This window comes from Dromaius novaehollandiae, chromosome 15 (genome assembly GCF_036370855.1).
Source record: "Dromaius novaehollandiae isolate bDroNov1 chromosome 15, bDroNov1.hap1, whole genome shotgun sequence".
NCBI lineage: Eukaryota > Metazoa > Chordata > Aves > Casuariiformes > Dromaiidae > Dromaius > Dromaius novaehollandiae.
Window position 1 is genome coordinate 23,056,313 of NC_088112.1, and position 20,538 is coordinate 23,076,850.

Below are 20,538 nucleotides of genomic sequence, written 5' to 3' on the forward strand. Positions count from 1 at the left end.
AGCAAGTTTTTGTAGGTAATTTTGGACAACATATTTGTATACGTGAATATGTACTGAAAAAAGATGTTGGAATGTAAATGATATTTGTGAGGATTTTGGTTTGAAAATGCCATCTCAAATAAAAAAGCCAATATAGAAATCAGGATATAAAAAGGGAAATTGTACAATCATCTAATTAAAATTATTAAAATAGTAGTAGAAATGATGAAAACCCAACACTTCAAAGCTGTTGCTGTTTTTTTAACTTGTTTCAGTGTGCTTGGGAGATGTTTTCTTTAAAGCTTCAGATGTAGTGACATTTACATTCCTATTCTTAGAATATAATGACTTTCTTGTAATTTTAACCAATTTTGCTTCTTTTGAAAGATAACTTTAACATCAACATGGAAAGAAGTGAAAAAAATCATTAAAGAAGATCCGAGGTGCATTAAATTTTCTTCCAGTGACAGGGTAAGAGTTTTGTATCACTGTTGCTAACTTTTAGCCTTGTGCAGTATACAAGAAAGAAGTAAGATAGTGGTTTCTGAAGCGGTCTCTGCTTTAGGCAAGCAGAAATATTGTTTAATTAAGTCTTTTTTTTTGATTAAAAATGCAAAAATAAAGAAAAATATAATTCACATGTAATTACTGCTTATGTTCAGTATGCTCAGTTGCGTGAGGTACTTGATCTGTAGGCTTTTCAGGTATTCAGTATTTTAAGCTTGTCTTTTTCTTTCAGAAAAAACAAAGGGAGTTTGAGGAGTACATTAGAGACAAATATATTACTGCCAAAGCTGACTTCCGGACGCTATTGAAAGAGACCAAATTTATAACATACAGGTGTGTAGCATAATGTTAATGAAGAGTAATCTTTTTTATTGTTTTCCCATATAAATGGCAACAAATTTTTCCTGTCTTAACGTAATTTGGTGTCTGCATTACATTCTTTTAACCCTTTATAACATGTCAAAATTTGCAGTGGATGGAGGTCTCTTTTTGCTTTATTTTGACATTTCTGTTGATGACTAACAAATGCTGAAAATCGGGCTAATACACATGTCAGATTCTGGTTGGTTTCAGAGTAGTATTCAGCATGTTCTGAACTGTCAGACATGAAACTCATCTTGCGGCAAGCTTGGGCCAGCTTTCATGTTTATATTGGTCCTCAGTTTAGACTTGAGAGATTGATACTGAGGTGAGGCCTCTGTTTCAGGAGTTTGGAGTAGACAGCAAAGAAATATTGGCTATGTTGAAATCTATAATAAAAATAATTTGTTAGGTTTCTGTGGGAGAATTTCACTAAAAGTGTGTCTTACAGCCAGGCATATTTACAAAGCAGTTAACTCTTTCACTCAGTTTCAGGGGATGTTAAGGCTGCTATGGAATCTTGGGGATCAAAACAAATTTCCTATTAGAAACAGAGATCACATATAAAGGGAAAAATTAAGCTCTTCGCCTCCTAATGAACTGCATGTTTCCATTTGCAGTCAGTGCTGCAGTGTATTGGAGATCTGGTTGCAGGTGGTGCTGCTGCTGTCAGTAAGCTCAATTAAAATGCCCTGAGTTGATGTGGTGGGCACAGCTTATCAATCAAGCTGGACTGTAGCTGAGACTTAAATATACAAATGCTAATAGTTTACCACATTTGGATGCTCAATTTAACTCAATTTCTCCACCCTTACATTTTAGCATTTGTGTAGTTCATGTAGTGCTGTACAAGGCCATTTCACCCAGAGACGCGAGTCTTCCATGATGATTGATTAATATAGCACTAATAGTGGCAACAAACATTATTTCCTGTGCCTAGACAGTGTGTTTGCATCTAGTCCTGACCTAAAGTGGCATCTTTCTAGCTAAGGAGGTACCCAAGGCACTGCACCCTTCCTTTGCTTTGTTTTCCCATTGATTCTCCCTGCAGTTTCTTACGGCAAGGGCAGCTTCTGTAAGCGCGTACCAGCCACCACTGGTAAGAGCATGGATTCCCAGTGCATTCTGTGTGTTTTCCTGGATGACTGTCGGATGGTAATTCTTATACTTGCTTTCAGATCCAAAAAGTTGATCCAGGAGTCAGATCAGCATCTGAAAGATGTAGAGAAGATTTTACAGAATGACAAGCGGTATCTGGTACTCGACTGCGTACCGGAAGAGAGACGCAAACTGATTGTGTCCTACGTAGATGACCTGGACCGTCGAGGTCCGCCTCCACCTCCCACGGCTTCGGAGCCTACAAGACGAACAACAAAATAATTATGAAATACTCTTAAGCCAAGGGTATCTGTTAATTCAAAAAAGCTTGCATGAGCCATCTGTCAGGTTTATACATATACATTACCGTGAATATATTGCAAAACCATCTGAGGAGCAGAGGAAGGAGCAGCGTTTGTGAACTTAAAATGGTCTCTGTAAAAAGAGAACATCAAAGATGTTTATGATTTCCTTTGTGGGGCATGACTGACAAAAAAATCCCGATGCGTGGGCTGTGTCTAGTAACTTCAGATCTCAGAGCAGTGGAATATCTGTATATGAGGTGTGGGTGTCTGTGATATTTGGAGGCATTCTCCTCAGCAGTGTTACATATGCAAGTCTTAAGGATGATTGTGCTTGTAGTTTGAACTTAGACTACAGCTGTACCACAAATTCCTAATGGTTATCCAGGGTCACCTGTCTGAGGAGATGAAATGCTATCTCATAGCTTAAATTATTGATTACCGAAGACCATGTTCTGGAAACACCAGTCCTGATTCTCTGCTTGCTTTCACCATTGTGAATGGAACTTATTCCATTAAAGTCAGTTAGAGCTATGTGAGAGGAGAATTAGGACTACAGAGACCAAATTAAATTTGTTCACACATCTGCTTTGTTCCCTACTCTATTCCATGAATTAGAAATGAAATCAGGTTGCTCTGCCCAAGTGAAGATTTATCTAATAATTTTTACTCGAAGTTGGAAACACTTAGTAAATAACAGTGGTTACCAGAACAGAACAGGATGGTTGTATAAACACATTTTTATTTACAATAAAGTGATCTTTACATACTTCTGGATTAGACTGTGGATTTCCCTTCTGGGCAATTCTTGTAAACTATACTCCTGTTTTGAATGTTAAACTTGTGTTTCTAAAGTTTAATTTTGAAATGTTGGGATTGTTCAGTTTATGTATTTGAACTACAATAAACCAACCCTTTTTATATATGGATTGTACAGGCCTAATACTAGTTTTTGTTAAATTTTCTTAGGTGTGAATTTAAGAGTAAAGCAAACAAAACCTAAGCCATATTGCCTAAATCTTTGGCTGTGTTTGGCAAAACAGTGCTTGTGATACTGTGTAACATCAAATTAAATCTCCTCAACAACATTCAGATCAACATATGTGCAGCTGGGTGCCAAACAATTATTTGCAAATCACATTTCACAGTTTTTCTAGTTTAATTGTTTAGTCTTTTTGTTAAATGAGATTTTAGGGAAGGCTGCACCAGTGTATTTCCTTCTATTTATTTCTTCAGTATTTGACATAGCTCTCTTCCTTTTGTCCCTTTGCTGGCAAGGGTCGAGGGCTGGGGAAGGATCGATTCCTCCATGAGAAAAATTCATTTGTCACAAATTATTTGGCAGGGGGGCAGCCATGGGGACTTCCCAGGTAGTCTTGAGCACCAGAACAGACTGGGGAGGACTTTGTACCGTTGACATGTAAAACATGGTGGTTGCAGTAAGATCGTGTACCCCGCTGGATTTGGGCAGAGCATCCCTCCCGCTAATGCTGTCAGTGGCTGCTTTGCTCACAGTAGCTCCATGTCGGTCTGTGTAAACACACCTTAAATTTCCCTATTCACAAAGACCTAAAAAAATGACCTATTTCTGTGCAGGTAAGTTAACGGTCTCCAGTGACGCCCCAGCGAAGAGGGATGTCTGTGCCAGCCTGCCAGGTCGTGGTGCCCTGTGTGGGCACCAGTCCGGCTGTACCCAAATCACCTGGAAACCGGGCGAGTACAAGGCCCTGGCTGTGAGTGAAAGCCCACCAAGTAGGACGGCAGCTGGCTTGAGGCCGTCCCCGTTAGACCTGTCCGTGAATTGCAGTCCCCCGGGGAAATACAGAAGTTAGCTCAACGCCGGGTGCGTGACTGTGGCAGGGGAGTCACTGCAGCCAGGGCAGCCAGCAAGACAGGCTAGAAGCCTGATGAGGAATTTCTTAGGCTGACTTTCCTTGATTTTGCCGACACCAGTGCTGCACAGATGTGTTGGGGATCGCAGAGCTGCACGAGTTCCCGGTGTAAGTACTGGACCTGGAGAAACCCTGAGGCTGCAGCAGCTCAGCTTGGGCTGGGAAAGCAGCCCCTCAATTAGCACTGTCATCCTAACATTCAACGAATTCTTCATGTTGTTCTTGAATGTCAGATGTCTTACGATAACGAGCTCTGGATTGCCTAGTCAAGGCAAACATTTCACTTTCTATTTGTTCACGTTTGAAAACAGACTTGGACACAAGTAACTAAGGCAGAAGCACAGCGCGAGGTGAGCAGGAGCTACGCCAAGGAAACGGTGTCCAAAGGAACGTGCTATGACAGTGCCAATTCAGAAAAGAAAGGTCGTCCCCAGTAAGCACATTCCGGTTAGCAAACACCCTTTAAATCTGCGCCTGCTTGAAAGGGTGGCTTAAACCTCACGCGAAATCCCGTTCTGCAATTGCAGCGGTCGGTCAAACCCTGCGCGTCGGCCCCGTGCGACGGCTCCTCAGTCAGCGTGGCTTAAAAAACCACCCGCCCTCCAAGCTCAGGAGCAGGCGACCCGCCGGGGCGGTCTGGGCACGGGCCTTGGGCCCCCGGGACGGCAGGGCTCCGTGGTGGGACCGGGCTGGGGGCGCGCCCGCTCCTCGGGGGGTCCGGGTCCCCGGAGGACCTGCACCTCGGGGGGATCCGCACGGCCCGAGGAGCTGCACCTCGGGGGATCCGCACGGCCCGAGGACCTGCACCTTGGGGGGATCTGCATGGCCCAAGGAGCTGCACCTCGGGGGGATCCGCACAGCCCAAGGACCTGCACCTCGGGGGGATCCGCACGGCCCGAGGACCTGCACCTCGGGGGGATCCGCACAGCCCAAGGACCTGCACCTCGGGGGGATCCGCACGGCCCAAGGACCTGCACCTTGGGGGATCCGCATGGCCCGAGGACCTGCACCTCGGGGGGATCCACACGGCCCAAGGACCTGCACCTCGGGGGATCCGCACAGCCCAAGGACCTGCACCTCGGGGGGATCCGCACGGCCCAAGGACCTGCACCTTGGGGGATCCGCATGGCCCAAGGACCTGCACCTCGGGGGGATCCACACGGCCCAAGGAGCTGCACCTTGGGGGGATCCGCACGGCCCAAGGACCTGCACCTTGGGGGATCCGCATGGCCCGAGGACCTGCACCTCGGGGGGATCCACACGGCCCAAGGAGCTGCACCTTGGGGGATCCACATGGCCCGAGGACCTGCACCTCGGGGGGATCCACACGGCCCAAGGACCTGCACCTTGGGGGGATCCGCACGGCCCAAGGACCTGCACCTCGGGGGATCCACATGGCCCGAGGACCTGCACCTCGGGGGGATCCACACGGCCCAAGGACCTGCACCTTGGGGGGATCCGCACGGCCCGAGGACCTGCACCTTGGGGGATCCGCATGGCCCAAGGACCTGCACCTCGGGGGGATCCGCACAGCCCAAGGACCTGCACCTTGGGGGATCCGCATGGCCCAAGGAGCTGCACCTCGGGGGGATCCACACAGCCCAAGGACCTGCACCTTGGGGGATCCACATGGCCCGAGGACCTGCACCTCGGGGGATCCACATGGCCCAAGGACCTGCACCTCGGGGGATCCACACGGCCCGAGGACCCGCACCTCGGGGGATCCGCACGGCCCGAGGACCTGCACCTTGGGGGATCCGCGTGGCCCAAGGACCTGCACCTTGGGGGATCCGCACGGCCCGAGGAGCTGCACGTCCAGGGGACCCGCGCGGCCGAGGGGGTGGCCGCTGTCCCCGTGCCCGGCTCCGCCGCTCGCTCCTGCCAGAACCGCTCCACATCGGGCAGCGCCGGGCCGTGGCCACCACCTCTGCCAGGGGGGCACCGAGCTGGGGGCCGTCGGGGCTCCTCCGGGCCGGGGGGACGCGGCGCCGCGTGCAGACAGTGGCTGTGGGCCCAATTTATCATCATCATCATCATGACGTTTTTATTCCCTGGCTGGTTTTGCTGCCTTTCCCTGGTTTGGGGTTCATCGCCCTCTGGCTTTGCTTATTTTAAAGGCAGTTCCCCCGGTCGCTGCGCTGTTCTGGCCATCGCCGTGTAGCCAGGCGAGCACTGGTCAAAAGCAGCTGTTTTTCTTTTTTAATCTTGTTTCTTTAAATTTTTATGCTTTCTGAGCCAATGAAGAGTCCGTCGCAAGCGGAGCACGGGGAGGTCTGGGCGCTGGCAGAGGGTTGGGTGGCCGCAGCGGTCAGCGAGGACGCGACCTCCTGCCGCTGAGCGGTGGCCGTGGCCGTGGCCGGGGGGGGCAGACGGCCCCTCGCCGCGAAACCGGGGGCCCCGCGCTGCCGGCAGACGAACGGCTTTTCGCTCCGCTTAGCACGTCCCTGCAGGAGGCCGTGCGGTTTTTATGGCTCCGTCTTTAAAATACGGTTAACTTGTTCATTAAGTGAGTAAGATTGTTATTAATTTTAATTTATCTTCCTTATGGAGACCAGCTGTTCGTTAACATTTGTTCGTGTTCTTCGTCTGCGGGCACCCGCCGGGCCTCGGGATGGGATGGGAGGGATGGGATGGATGAGATGGGCTGGGATGGATGAGATGGGATGGGATGGACGAGATGGGATGGGATGGGATGGGATGGGATGGGATGGGAGGGATGAGATGGGATGGGAGGGATGAGATGGGATGGGATGGGATGGGATGGGAGGGATGAGATGGGATGAGATGGGATGGATGGGATGGGATGGGAGGGGAGGGATGAGATGGGATGGGGTGGATGAGATGGGCTGGTGGCAGCGAGGGGCTGAACGCCGGGAGCAGGGCTCGTCCCAGCGGGACGCCACGGGAGCCTTGGAGCGGGGGCAGGAGAAGGTCTCCCGAGAGCATCCTTCGCCGGGATGCTCCGCTCCTTTTCAGACGTTCCCTGCAGTGTCCCATCAGGAGGCAGCTCCTCGCCGGCAGCTGCGTCCTCCCACCAGAGCAGCCCGTCCCCGCAGCGGCGAGGTCCCACGGCTCCATCATGCTTCATCTCCCGCAGCTCCGCGGGGCTGACAAACACCCGCGTCGCTTTGGGTGCAGTGACACCAGCTTTATCTTTCACAGGAGGATTTCAGCCGCGGCGTCAACCGCCGGGTGCCTGGACGCGGCGCCCAGGGCTGCACCCCGAGCCGTCCCCTTGGCACTGTCGGCCTGATGCAGCTCTGCAGCCCGCGGGGCCGGAGCCGGTGGTTCGGGGCCGGGTCCCTGCGCTGCCGCGCGTGGGGAGGCACCGGCCGGCGGGGAGGCTGCGGGGCCACGAGCTGCCTTGCCTCCACCGAGGGGCCGAGGGGGGACCGTGCCGCCGGATTGCTAAGGAGAAGCGTAGCGTTGTGCTTCCCAAAATACGTGTGTGTGTGTGTGTGTGTGTGTGTGTGTATGTGTGTGTGTGTGTGTGTGTGTGTTAGTGTGTGTGTGTGTGTGTGTGTGTGTGTGTATGTGTGTGTGTGTGTGTGTGTGTTAGTGTGTGCATGTGTGTGCGTGTGTGCACACGTCTTACGGCACCGTCCCCAGCGGTGCCAGCGCACTTGTGTGTCGGCGGATGGAGCACGAGAGCCTCACGAGGCCGCTACTGCTCCAGCTATTCTGCGCGGCGCAGAGCTGCTCACGGGGAGCTGCCCGGTGCACAGGCAGATGTGCAGTTCACAGGGACGTGTGTGGTTCACAGGGAGATGAATGGGTCACGGGGAGATGTGCGGTTCGTGGAAAGCTGCGCCGTGTACAGGGAGCCGCACAGTGCACGGGGAGATGCACGGCTCACGGGCAGCCACGTGCTCCACGGGGAGATGCCCGGTGCACGGGGAGATGCACAGTTCACAGGGAGCTGCACGGTGCAACAGGGAGATGTGCAGTTCATGGAAAGCTGCACGGGGAGATGCATGGCTCAGGGAGCTGCGTGGGTCACAGGGAGATGTGCGGTGCACAGGGAGATGCAGGGCTCACGGGGAGATGTGCAGCGCACAGGGAGGTACACAGCTCACAGGAAAATGCACGTGTCATGGGGAGATGCAGGGCTCATGGGGAGATGTGCGGTGCACGGGCAGACGCACAGCTCACAGGAAAATGCACGTGTCATGGGGAGATGCAGGGCTCACGGGGAGATGCACAGTGCACGGGCAGACGCACAGCTCACAGGGAGCCTCATGGTTTACAGGGAGCCGATTCGCAGCTGGGCGGCAGCCGCCGTCCTGTCCGGCAGCGTGGCGCAGGGCTCTGCTCACTGCTACGTTTTAATCGCTGGCAGACGTGCCTTGCTGTTTGCCCTGTTACCGCACGGCAGGCGCGCAGATTTGGGCAGCCGCTTTGGGAAGGGGCGAGCTGCGCCCTGGGCTTTCCCTCGGCCGGAGCCCAGGGCTGGGGCTGACCCCGGCGGTGGCTGAACCGCTGTTTCCCAGCTGCCCTGTGCGCAAATCGCTTTCCTTCGTCCTCAAGGTAAATGATAGAGCATGGTAAAGTGTTCAACTTCCAGTGTTGTTCTGCAGCAATAAACGGGTGTTAGCTCATCAGAGCTGTGCCTTGCTCCTTTCCGTCACGTCCCTCGAAGCAAGCTTTGGAAATGACTCTTTTCCCCTTGCGTGGCGCGTGCCTGACCTCTCCCGCAGCCATTTCCAGCCGTGAGCGCCGAGCTGGTGTCCCCAGACAGCGTTTCAGCCCCTCGGCCCGCCTGGCCGGGGAGCGGTGCCCGGGTGGCTGCACGGCTCGGCATAAAGCGATGAGCGCAGAAACGAACCCAGACTCACGGGAAGAAAGCTGTCGGTGAAATAGCTCCCTGCGGAAACCTGGGGAGGGGAGAATGGACTACTTATTGCGATCTGTGTGATTTTACTGTAATTCCATGCTTCGCTGCACTGAGAGAATGTGGCTGTTGCTGAGCAGTGATTATGAGCAGGAGCTAATAACGGTCGTGTAAGTCTAATTTTATCCTCTCTCACCCTCAGTTGTAGGAATGAATGAGAACCAGTCCCAAATCATCTATTTAAATTTCCACCGATACCACTGATCTTCTCCTAACATTTCACCGGTGCGTAATTGCTCCTAACGAGCAGCAATCCCCGTAGCCTGAGCTCGCGCCCCACGTGCGGACGTGCTGCTGCTGTCTCTCCCAGGCCACGTCTAGGACCCCAACAAGTGGGATGACACGGATGGTTGGTGGTTGGTTCCTGCCTCAGGATATGGATGGCTGGTCCCTGCTCTGGGATGTGGACGGTTCATGGTTGGTTCCTCCAACCAAGGCGGAGGACCCAGGCAGCTGCAAGGTTTTACCAGTAGCTGCACTCCAAAAAGGAGACCTTTCATCACCAGTATCTCCATTTCGTGTTTGCCAGTGGCTACACCCGGTTCAGGTGACCCTGTCTCTGGTTTAACCAGGCCCGTGGCACTGGGATACCCTGTCTGCTGTGCTGGCACCTGGGGAGAGACCGGGTGGAGACGGCCGGGGAGCAGCCTTTGCAAACCGCTGCTGCACGGAGCAGGCTCCTCCGTGACAGGCGTCTAAAGCACCGTATACACGATGCGGCTTTTACAGCTGTGGCTGCTTTAGGGTCCGAAGCCCCGCTGGCAACGCCGAGGAGCTCCCGAGCGGCCGGGTCTGCGCAGAGCAGCTCTCAGCAGCGTCCCGCCGCCCTGCCTGGAAGCGCCCGGCACGCCGGGGAGGAAACCCGGCTTCGAGCCCCGCACGCTTTGGTGCATTGAGGTCAGGCAGTTAATGGGAAGGTAAATGAGCGTTGGTTTGGGTAACAGTGCTGCGGCAGCGTGATCCATGCCCTGCAGCGTCTCATTAGGTGCCTCCGATTGAATTCATCGCCGGGAACCGCAGCGGATTGGCGCCTGGGCCATAGAGGAACAGACAGTTTGTTTTAATGCTGCATCAAATAATGAGATTTGTCCTCCCGGGGCGTGAGAGCCGTCCGAGGCACCGGTGATTTACCGCCAGCAGCGGCCCCAGCCGTGCAGCACGGCACGGCACGGCACGGCACGCAGCACGGTGTGGCACGGCACGGCACGGCACGGTGCAGCCCCGCGCGGGCTGGCCCTGCTCGCCACAGCCCGGGCGATGCTCGAAGCCAGACACAGGCTCACGTCAGTAAATACCCGTGTTTGCTGCCAGGCCTTTGTGCAGGGCTAACGCTAGACTCGGTCTGCACGAACCACGACGTTGGCTTAGACTGAGGGCACGGCCTAAGCAGTTACCCCAAACCCGTGCATGTGCTACAACAAACGTCCCCACGCAGGGGAACGCAGTCGGGTCCTGCAGCCACCCGTCCCTCGCCCCACAGCCCCACGGTGCCCCACGGCCCCCGGGAGCCCCCACGCCCGCCGCGTCACCCCGCCACGCGGGGACATGTCTGGGGCACCGTTACTGCTGCTGCCAGGCTTCCTTCACAGGAACAGAAAACATGTTTCTTAAAAAATGATTCATTTACTCTTGCTAGATTTTTTTAAAACCATTTCTTTTCTTTTTTTAAAAAAAGGCTACTCCTGAAAGCCGTCACTTACAACAACTTCATCAGGCGGTGCACTGTTCTCCTTGCTTCTCTCTCGCAATCCTTCCTGTCCGCGCGGTGCTGCTTTCCGGCCCTCTCCCACCCCTGGGCGCTCTGCCGCGGGAGCAGATCTCAGGCTGAATGAAAAGGCTTTTTTTTTGTCTTTTTTTTGTAATTTTTTTATTGAACAGTTGCTCAAGTAAAGGAGGGACCTGAACAATCTTTACAGTAGAAAGGGGCAGCTTTGCCATGCAAAGAGGAAGAGTTATTGTTTTTATTATTATTATCATTATTATCGTTATAACGTAGAACCACAGACGGCCTCGCTCTGAAGCAGCCAGGTGCTAACAGCAATATATGGTGGGTTTCTTTTTTTTAGAACGTCATAAATTAGCAACTTATATTTTATCTTTTAAAAAATTTGAATAAATAAATAAATTAATTAAAAAAGAAAGAGAGAGAGAGAGAGAGAGAGAGAGACCCAGTCACAACATGCAAGAGATTCCAACGGAACAGTTAAAAATGACCAAAACAAAATACCAGAAATGCGGAAGAAAAGCCCAGGTTCAATTTGGTTTGCAATCAATGCATTTTGGAAGCATCATTGATAAAGGTATTTTGTGTACTAAAAAAGGCACCACAGTATCTAGACGCCCAATCCTCGGGAGGGTTTCTGTGGGGTGCGGAGGGGCGGCAGCAGCCTGGGTGAGAAATGGCCCCTCCCCCTTTGCACTTGTCCGTCGCAAATCTGATCTTTCCATTTTATGTTTGGTTTTGCTGTTTCTGTTGGTGAAAAATGTGAAATAATAATAATAAAAAGAACAAATGTGAAAAATGGCGAAGGGGACGACATTCTGGTTTTGCAAAGCAACAGATGGAGTATTTCCAGAATAAAGTTAACAAAAAAGAAAGATCAAGATGGGATTGCTTGAGTTAAAAACCCCAACCGCGCGCACGCTCTTGCACATGCACACGTGCACACATGCACACGCACACGCTCTTGCACACGCACACGTACACACACGCACACGCACACGTGCACACGCACACATGCGCACACACACACGCACACGCTCATGCACACGCACACGTGCACACACATGCACACGCTCTTGCACAGGCACACACACGTGCACACACACACGCACACCCCTGCCCTTCTCCGACCCTCGCTGCCTGCCTGTGTCCCGCACTCCTACATCGCCCCACCCAGCTCAGCAGACACCTACAGCCACCCCACCACCACCAGAGGACACCGGGACCACGAAAGCCTGAATCCTCCCACCCTGCTCCCGCCGGGACCAGTCACGCCTTAGCTCTCGGCTCCCAAATGACGAGACCCCGGCTCGTGCCGGGACGGCCGCCGGCTCGCCCACCTCCGCGCCGCGCGACGCACGGGGGGCCATTAAACAGACAGATAAGAGAAAGGGGGGGGAAAGAAAGAAAGAAAAGGAACATTTGAAATCTCGTGTTTACTAGTATTCAGTACATGAAACTCCTAACGAATAACTTGTCCTCCTAGTTAACCTTGTCCTGGAATATATACAGGTTGTTGGTGGCCGCCACGGCGATGATGTTTTCCGAAGGGTGCCAAGCTGTATGCAGGATCTTCTTGCTAAAGTCCAGACTGTCCACACTGATCTCGTCTTTCCTCCGCTTGCCGCCGACGCAGACCTTGCGGGGCTTGAGGATGGCCCGCGGCTTGCTGTTCTCCCGGGAGGCCTCCAGCGTCACGTCGCGCTTGGTGTTGCGGTCGAACATGCGGAAGAAGTTGTTGTAGGAGCCGGTCATGATGACGCTGCGGGCGAAGGGAGGACGGGGTAGTAACGGAGCCTGAAACGCCTTTCAGGGTAACAACTAATGCGGAAATCAGCCTTTATGGCAAAGATTTAGCTGACCTGAACCGAACGGTTTTCACGCTTTTTTTAGAGGCAAGCTGCCTTTTGGCTATAGGTGAACTGAATATCTGGCGAAATAATGAGATTTAGATTAGATTTGGAATTCACGTTTGAGGCCCAGTTGTGCCTCATTAATTTGCTCTGATGCTTCTGATTTCTCTTCGGAGGAAAAAACTGCAGAAATCTCATGTGGCCAAACAGTCTTGCATGCTTTTGCCACCTGAGATGGTGCAATTTATGCATGGATGGTTAGTACCATTAGATTTTTTTGTAATCTGGCCAAAATACATTATCACCATTCTCTTGAATCATGCCCCCAAGAACGGTCAATCTCCTGAGACTCCAGCTACATCCAAACCCATACGGGAAATCGGGGCTCTTCTGGACTTGGCAAGATGTAGCACCAGAACCGTATCAGGCACCAGGACTGCACCTGGACCTCCAGACACCCTCGGCAATGTCTGAAATGTGGAAGTGTTTGGATAAAAGGTTCTAAATGTAGGTGATTTTAATGCTGTACTGTTGCGAAAGTTCTCCAGATCCTGCACCAAGCTCCTGTGCAAGCAACCGAAGGCCCAAAGAAAGGACTGCAGAGGAGACGAAAGCCACCAGTGCTATGGAGAACTTTGCTATGGCTTGTTAGACCTGAGTTCTGGTTTGAATTCGACCTCTACATTAAGCACCAGAAAAGTCCTACCTCTTGCGTGTGAGATATCTCCGAGCGCAGAACGGTGCCCGGGGAGCAGGACCCCCTCCCCGACCCACGCTGTCCCCCCGTCTTCCTCACCTGTCAGAGCCGTTCCACACACACTCGAACTTATCGAAGATGCAGTCGTTCTCGTAGAGCGAGCACAGCTTGCTGCGGAGGTAGTCGTGGACCTGGGGGCAGGGGGGGACGGGGGGGGTGAGAGCCCGACCACACCTCAGGGACCCTCGCGGGGCTCCAAGGCCGAAGCACAGCCAAGCTGGTAGCCAGCACCGGGGCTCTCTGTCCTTGTCCACGGCAAAGGCTACAACTGACCGGGTCACCCGAGCCCCTGTTCAACCGTTCTCCATTTTCTTGGCCAAGACTCAAGGGCAGGATGCTGCCACCCGCCAGGTCTGTCCCTCCGCCCCTCCCGCTGCCCGCTCCGGCGCGCAGCTCTGGCAACACCTGGCTCCCGCGCTCACCTGGTAGGTCTCCATGGGCCGGTTCTCCATGTTCAGGTCCCACACTTTGACCGTGAGATAGTCCCGGGTCATGACATACCTCCCGCTGTGGCTGAACTTAACATCGGAGATGGAGGAGATGATCTCAGAAAAAAATGACCGGTTACTGGGGTCTTCGGGCTCCTCAAAAACTGCGGAGGAGGAAAGGACAAGTGCTAACATCAGCGGTGAGTACGTGGCACGGGACGCTGCGGGTGCTGCGTGCTCCCTGCCCGTGCCGCGCCGGGGACCTACTGCCCTGCTCAAAGAGCACAGAACACGTGTGCGGGGCAAAACACACGCTTTCCAACCCAAAACGCGGTGTTATGAAAGGAGGCGTTGGTTTGGCTTTGAGGGCTCCCAAAAGCTGAGCCCGGAGCACGGAGCCGCCCTGGCACCCCGGGGAAGGGCGTCGCGGAGGGTGCAGACCCCGGGACCCGGGCGGCCGCTCTCCCACCGCGCCAGGAGTGTCCGGAGACGGCGGGGATGCGCTCTACCTCCGCGTTTGACGTAAAACACACAAACGCCCGTATTTAAAGGACTCTACTTGGCACAACTGCAGCTCTTGTTTCTAACGAGTGCAATAAGCAAGAGGGAGCATCGGAGACCAGTCCATCAGCAACGTTACAGCAGCCCGAAAGATTTAGGGCCTTGCACACCATTTGTGCCCTCTAGAAATCAATGCGTGGTGCAACGGGACGTCAGCGCAACTACTTTATAGGCACTTCGGACAACTCGTGCAAAGTCTGCCCCTGCAGCTATCGCCCTCGCAGGACGGCTGGCTATCGCAGCGCACCGCTGGTTAAATCCCCGAGGAGCGGGTGTTTGTGCAGGGAAGATGCTGCTCTCCCTCAGGGCAGCTGCTGCTGGAGCAGCACTCACGAGCTGCGGCTTGTGGGAGCGTCGAATAGTGTGCAAACAAAGCTGAATAAGCGAAAGCTGCCCCCGAGCAGCAAACTGCATCTATCTAAATAAACGTGCCTGGGATGTGCAGCGATATCGTCTGCATTTTTATTAAATATTGACAGTTATTAAATATCCCCGTTGGAGAATTCATCTCCAAAAGCCCGTGTTGCTTTTCATTCCGAACTTTGATGAACTGTCTCAATTCCGACTCACACGTCTGCTGAACTGCAATTGATGCTTCTGAGGGACCGAGGGAAATCAATAAAAAAATGTCAAGGGAGAGGGCAACCTGAACTCGTAGTCGCTGTGTGCTTGCTGGGGACTAAAAGGACGTAACAGTACCTGAACAAAGGGAAACACCAAATGAGGGCTTCTGCCACCGAAGTGTCAAGAAAATGAATTTTGTTTGCTCCTTAATTGTGTTTTAAATCTCAGCTGGGAGCCGTCCCCGTACAGCTGCAAGACGCAGCAGTGAAATGCAGGAACAGGCAGGTATGTCTTGGGCAGGCTGTGGGAATACTGTCATTTGACACGCTCAGATCTCCAGATAGAAATATAACCTTTCCTCTCTATCCAGTTTACTCCGGCTTAAAAACAGGCATCAGGCTGTAATTGCACTCCTGGAAGCTCAAAGCCGTTGCCGGTGTGCCATCGTCTCCAGGAGACCCGCATCCGCACCAAGACGCGCTCTCATCGAGACTACTAGCAATTAGCATTATTTAGCAAGCTGCACCAAGTCAGTGCATGTTTTTCTTGCAATGTAATCGCATTTGTGGCCATTTTCTGAGGAAAACTCATGGAAGTATTTCACTGAGCAGCTTCCAGCGAGATGACTATTTTCAGTAACGAACTCCCAATGTCTAAAGGATGAGTGGAAAAAAAAGAATTGCTGGCCACTTCACCAGCAGCTTACTCATTTCATCAGTTTTGGGGAGGATGAAGAATGAATTTGCCATCTGGTTGCCTTACTCCAAACCTTGGGGGGGTTTTGCCCCTTCTGAACCTGGTGGCACCAGCGGCTGCCAAAGACGGCACGCTGGCGGGACAAACGGCCAGCGGACACACGGCAGTTCTGCGCCCTGGGACGCACCGCTTTGCAGGCATCAGGCGCCAAGGTCCTGGCGCGATAAATCGGACTCTCTACTGTCAAAACGACACTTTTTTTTTTATGCTGCACGTCCAAAAGGCGTGGGCCTGCGCCCCAGAGCAGACCTGTGTATTTCTAGACTGGCTAAAGATGTGCATTAACGCTGGGACACGGCGGTGGGGGCTGACGGGAACCGGGGCTGTGTCTCGTGTGGGTCCCTCGGCACCGGCCGCGGCCAGGAAGCCACCCGGGGAAGGGAGGGAGGAGACGCGGTGCCCGGGTGCCGGGACGCGGCGCTGCACAGACACCCGTGGCCGCGGGGCCGCAGCTGGGCCGCTCCGTCGGTACTCACACTTGGCGTGCCGGTCGCACAGCGCCGACGCCCGCATGTCGCACAGCCGGATGGTGCCCTTGCTGCTGCTGTAGACGAAGGTGTTGCAGTGGTGCGGGTGAAACTCCGCCGCCGTGATCACCTCCGTCAGCTCCTCCATGTTCGCCGGCTTGATATCCACGATGTCTGGCGGGCGGGTCAAGGGCGACGCGCGGCCCCGCTCCCAGCGCCAAACCCGCCCGGCTCCCGCGGGACCCGACCCCGGCGCATCGGCCACGGCCAGTGAAGGCCAGCACGTCGCCGAGCGAGTCCCTGCAAGCGGCAGCTCCCGGCAGGTCGGGGGCAGCGAGAGCCGCCGGGACGCCCCGCACTTCGCCGCTGCTGCTGCTGCTGCTGCAGTCCTAGCAGTTCTGCAGGCAGCATCCGACCCTAGCCAGCCCTCTTCTCTGGCTGTCTGCTAACATCCTTTCTCTGTCGTTACCTATTTTCTTCAAGACCTCATGTAATCAGCTTTCAGCAGCGTCATACTCAGAACACAGAGTGTATGGACACAGCTGAGTTACAGACCCTCGACTCCTCCATCTCCCAGGCTGAGCCCCCTTCTCCCCACCCAGCCTTGCTTCAAAAAACCTGCTGCTTTCTTCTCTTCCCCGTAAGAAATGGGGAAGGTGGTGTTTTAGTTTTGTTTTCTGACGAACTCTTTGGAATTTGTGTGAATGAAAATGAGAATTTCGGAATTTGGTTCTTCTTCACAGGGGAAACCACACCTGCACCTTGAAGGCGCGTGGGTGGGCACGGTACCCACGGTGCCAGGTACCCACGGTGCCAGATACCACGGTACCCACGGTGCCAGGTACCACAGTACCCACGGTGCCAGGTACCCACGGTGCCAGATACCACAGTACCCACGGTGCCAGGTACCACGGTACCCACGGTGCCAGGTACCACGGTGCCCATGGTGCCAGGTACCACGGTACCCACGGTGCCAGGTACCACGGTGCCCATGGTGCCAGGTACCCACGGTGCCAGGTACCACGGTGCCCACGGTGCCAGGTACCACGGTGCCCATGGTGCCAGGTACCCACGGTGCCAGATACCACGGTACCCACGGTGCCAGGTACCCACGGTGCCAGGTACCACAGTACCCACGGTGCCAGGTACCACGGCACCCACGGTGCCAGCCGCCTCCCGGGCGCAGGTCCCTGCCCTGGCCGGGCACCGGGGCACCAGCCGTTGCGTCTCGCCGGGACCTTCTAGGAAGCATTTTGGGTGCTGCACTTGCACCTCGGCTGACCTCACTGGGCCACCTAAACCCCCTGGAGCTTTCACCAAAAACAGCTTTCTTCACCCTCTCCCCCACCCCGGGAAGGGCACACGTTGCAGGGCTGCTCCAACGTCCCCGCTCCAAGCCAAAAGCAGCCGCGCGCCGTTTGTGCCGAGACGCTGCCCAGCTGCCCGGGGACCCCGGGAAAAGACAGCGTGTAAATCTCGCGGCTGCTGCTGCTGCTGCTGGGCACCCGTGGCCGTCACTGCCGGGGGGGGGGATCGGCAGGGCTCATTCGCGGACGGTGAGCGGCAGCCTGTCACCATCACCCTGCAAGCGGCACCACTAACGCAGCCTGCGCTCATCCGCCCCAGGCCGCCCGTCCCCCCCCCGGGGACCCCCCGCCCTCGCCGGCTCCGGCCCCGCAGGCCAGGTGCCAATCCTGCCGCCTGCAAGGAGCCGGGCCAGCGGCACGGCGGTGAACGGCGTCCGCCGCTCCCACCCCCGGTTAAAAACATCGTGAGGGGTTAAACACCGTGTAAAGGATACTGAAGCTCTGATTCGTTATTTCGAAGTTCCACAGGTTTATCCGCAGGTCGTCGGCCGACATGTAGGTCTCGTAGTCGCTGTTGACGGATATGGAGTTGATGTGGTAGGTGTGCGCGTTGGCGAACACGCGCCGGGGGGTGGCCTCCACCATCAGGTCCATGGGCCGCAGCACCGGCACCTGCGGGCGGGACACAGCGGGACGTCAGCAGCCGCCCAGGCGCTGCCCTGGCCCGGCCCCGGCCCCGGCCCCGGCCCCGGCCCCGCTGCGGGGCCCCGTCGCTGCGGAGCGGGCACTGGGCACTGGGGCGCTTCTGGGAGAACTGCACGTTTTCAGGGAGCCAGGTCAGCACGGATCTTTCTCCCAGCTTCCCGGGATTTGCTGCACGGTGAAGTGATGGAAGGAAGGGATGGGACGAGGCAGGGAAAGGGAACGTAAAAGCCAGAAACAGATGGAGAAAATACCAAGTAGAGCTATACTATTTTTGCTTTTAGACTAACGAGCACAACTCACGTGAGCACCGGCAGACGGGCCGGAGCAGACACACGGCGCGTGCACGGTGCCGGACAAGCAACCACTTCGGATCCGACGCTCTCAGGGCACCTTAATGCGGTGGGAAGGCGTCGGTCCTCGCCCCCCCCGCCGGTACGCCGTCCCCCAGGGCACTTCATCACCGCGCACACGCCCCGCGCGCTGCCCGAGGAGATCCCCACGGCGCAGGGGGACGGCAGCGGGACGCCGGACCCAGGGGCGCGGGAGCTGCCAGCGCCAGCGCCAGCCCAACGTGACGAGCCAGCGGCTAATTCAGCCCGACGCGCGCGGTGATGCGTCGTTTGCCGCCGAAGGACTCGCTGAGCCATCTGGGGCCCGGCGGGCGTTTCGCGCGGCGGTCGCGGGAAACAGGCTGTCACTCAGCCCGCTGCAAACACGACGGCTTTGCAGAGGGAAAGGGCTCAGCCAGGTCTCTCCAGATACAAAAATAAGCACACAAAAGGCTCTGGCACAAGATCTCCCTCGGCAAGGCGGTGACGTGCGGCCCGACCACATCCCCGGGATAATTCCCCCCCACGCAGTACTACGGCAATAAATGCTGCATCCGCAGCCACCGGCACAAACGGGGTCGGAGCAAGAGCGCTGGCGGCGATCCGCAACGCCAGGGGACCCAGAACACTGCCCTGTCTCACTGGGATGTGGCCACTACGGCAGACAAAGCGGCTTCTTGAGTAAAATGGAAGTAAAATAAATTCTTCAGCCAATGCAATTTTCCACATATTACTTCAGAGACAAATTCTGTTCTTTTTTTTTTTTTTTTTTTTTTTTAATGTCTGGCACCCGCGCTTTCAGCAGGTAAAACTTCCAAAGAAGCAGCAAACTGGAGCCTCCGTGAACACTTTAAGGCAAGATTTTCCACCTGGTGCAACTGCAAGGATCTGCGTTTGCAAACGGAGGCAGCAAGCGCTGCACCCCGTGTCACCCCGTGTCACCCCATGTCACCCCGTGTCACCCCGCGTCACCCCGTGTCACCCCGCGGTGCGAGCTGTCGCCTGAAGCGCATCAACCGCGAACACTCAAACCTGCAGCCCCCAAACCCCGGGGCAGCACCGGCCGGGAGCCAGAGAGCCCGAACCACGGGAAAGGGATCAGAGGCAGCGCCCGGCGCCCGGAGCAGCAAATGAAACCCCTTTTCTTGGCAAGGCGGCGTCCCTGGAGGGTCCCTGCAGGCTCAGCTGCCACCGGCGCTGCCACCGAGACGCCCGCTGCGGCCCGGCCCCGGGCACCGAGCCAGCCCGCGGGGCAGCGCCTGCCGCGACCCCCCCATCGCCGACGGCGATTTGGTGTAACCAACCGCGTCGGGGACACAGCGAGGCTGTCAAACAAAATAAACCACTAATGAATTAAATTACTCCCTGTTTTCGGGAAGGGGGGGATGCCAGTCATTTTTCATTTAAAAAGGATACGTCTTAATTTCTCTTTCCATTTTCTAACCGGCACCTTCTGCAAAGGAGCTGGTCCCATTTGCTCGACACGCACGTGACAGGCGACCGCGCTCCCCCCGCCTGGGGACGGTCCCCCACCCCGTCCGCGTTAACGGAGCACGCGTCCCCTCCGCAGCGGTGACGTCCCTTTTCCCGCGCCGTGAGCTGCGGGCAGCGCGGGTGGGAACCGGGCAGAGCGGGCGGCACGCTGCAGCCACGGAGACCCGGGTCACAGGAGGGGCCAGAGGCCAGAAAGCCAGGCGGGCTCCAAAAACGACCGGACGAGCCCAGGCAGGAGCAGCAGAGACGCTGCCTCGGCCTCGTGCACCGATCCCGGCCGGACCCAGTCAGGCAGCCCCTCGTGCACCGATCCCGGCCGGACCCGGTGGGGCAGCCCCTCGTGCACCGATCCCGGCCGGATCCGGTCGGGCAGCCCCTCGTGCACCGATCCCTGCCGGATCCGGTCGGGCAGCCCCTCGTGCTCCGATCCCGGCCGGACCCGGTGGGGCAGCCCCTCGTGCACCGATCCCGGCCGGATCCGGTCGGGCAGCCCCTCGTGCACCGATCCCTGCCGGACCCGGTCGGGCAGCCCCTCGTGCTCCGATCCCGGCCGGACCCGGTGGGG

General features: G+C 55.6%; 2 protein-coding genes across 9 annotated transcripts in view; one reads left to right on the top strand and one right to left on the bottom strand.

Annotated features, from left to right (window-relative positions):
• Window positions 1–3,175, top strand: part of TCERG1 (transcription elongation regulator 1) — a 37,070-nt gene extending 33,895 nt beyond the window's left edge. For all 5 annotated transcript variants that reach the window (XM_064521199.1, XM_064521200.1, XM_064521202.1 and 2 more), the window contains 3 exons: window positions 367–450; window positions 719–819; window positions 2,025–3,175. In XM_064521199.1, the coding sequence (XP_064377269.1) occupies window positions 367–450; window positions 719–819; window positions 2,025–2,226 (387 nt within the window). In that variant the 3' untranslated portion in view covers window positions 2,227–3,175. The remainder of the gene's footprint in view (window positions 1–366; window positions 451–718; window positions 820–2,024) is intronic.
• Window positions 3,176–12,169: 8,994 nt separating this feature from the next.
• Window positions 12,170–20,538, bottom strand: part of PPP2R2B (protein phosphatase 2 regulatory subunit Bbeta) — a 97,372-nt gene continuing 89,003 nt past the window's right edge. For all 4 annotated transcript variants that reach the window (XM_026118289.2, XM_026118290.2, XM_026118291.2 and 1 more), the window contains 5 exons: window positions 17,940–18,117; window positions 16,148–16,312; window positions 13,785–13,954; window positions 13,402–13,493; window positions 12,170–12,514 (listed from right to left, as the gene is read on the bottom strand). In XM_026118289.2, coding sequence (XP_025974074.1) covers window positions 12,235–12,514; window positions 13,402–13,493; window positions 13,785–13,954; window positions 16,148–16,312; window positions 17,940–18,117 — 885 coding nt within the window. In that variant the 3' untranslated portion in view covers window positions 12,170–12,234. The remainder of the gene's footprint in view (window positions 12,515–13,401; window positions 13,494–13,784; window positions 13,955–16,147; window positions 16,313–17,939; window positions 18,118–20,538) is intronic.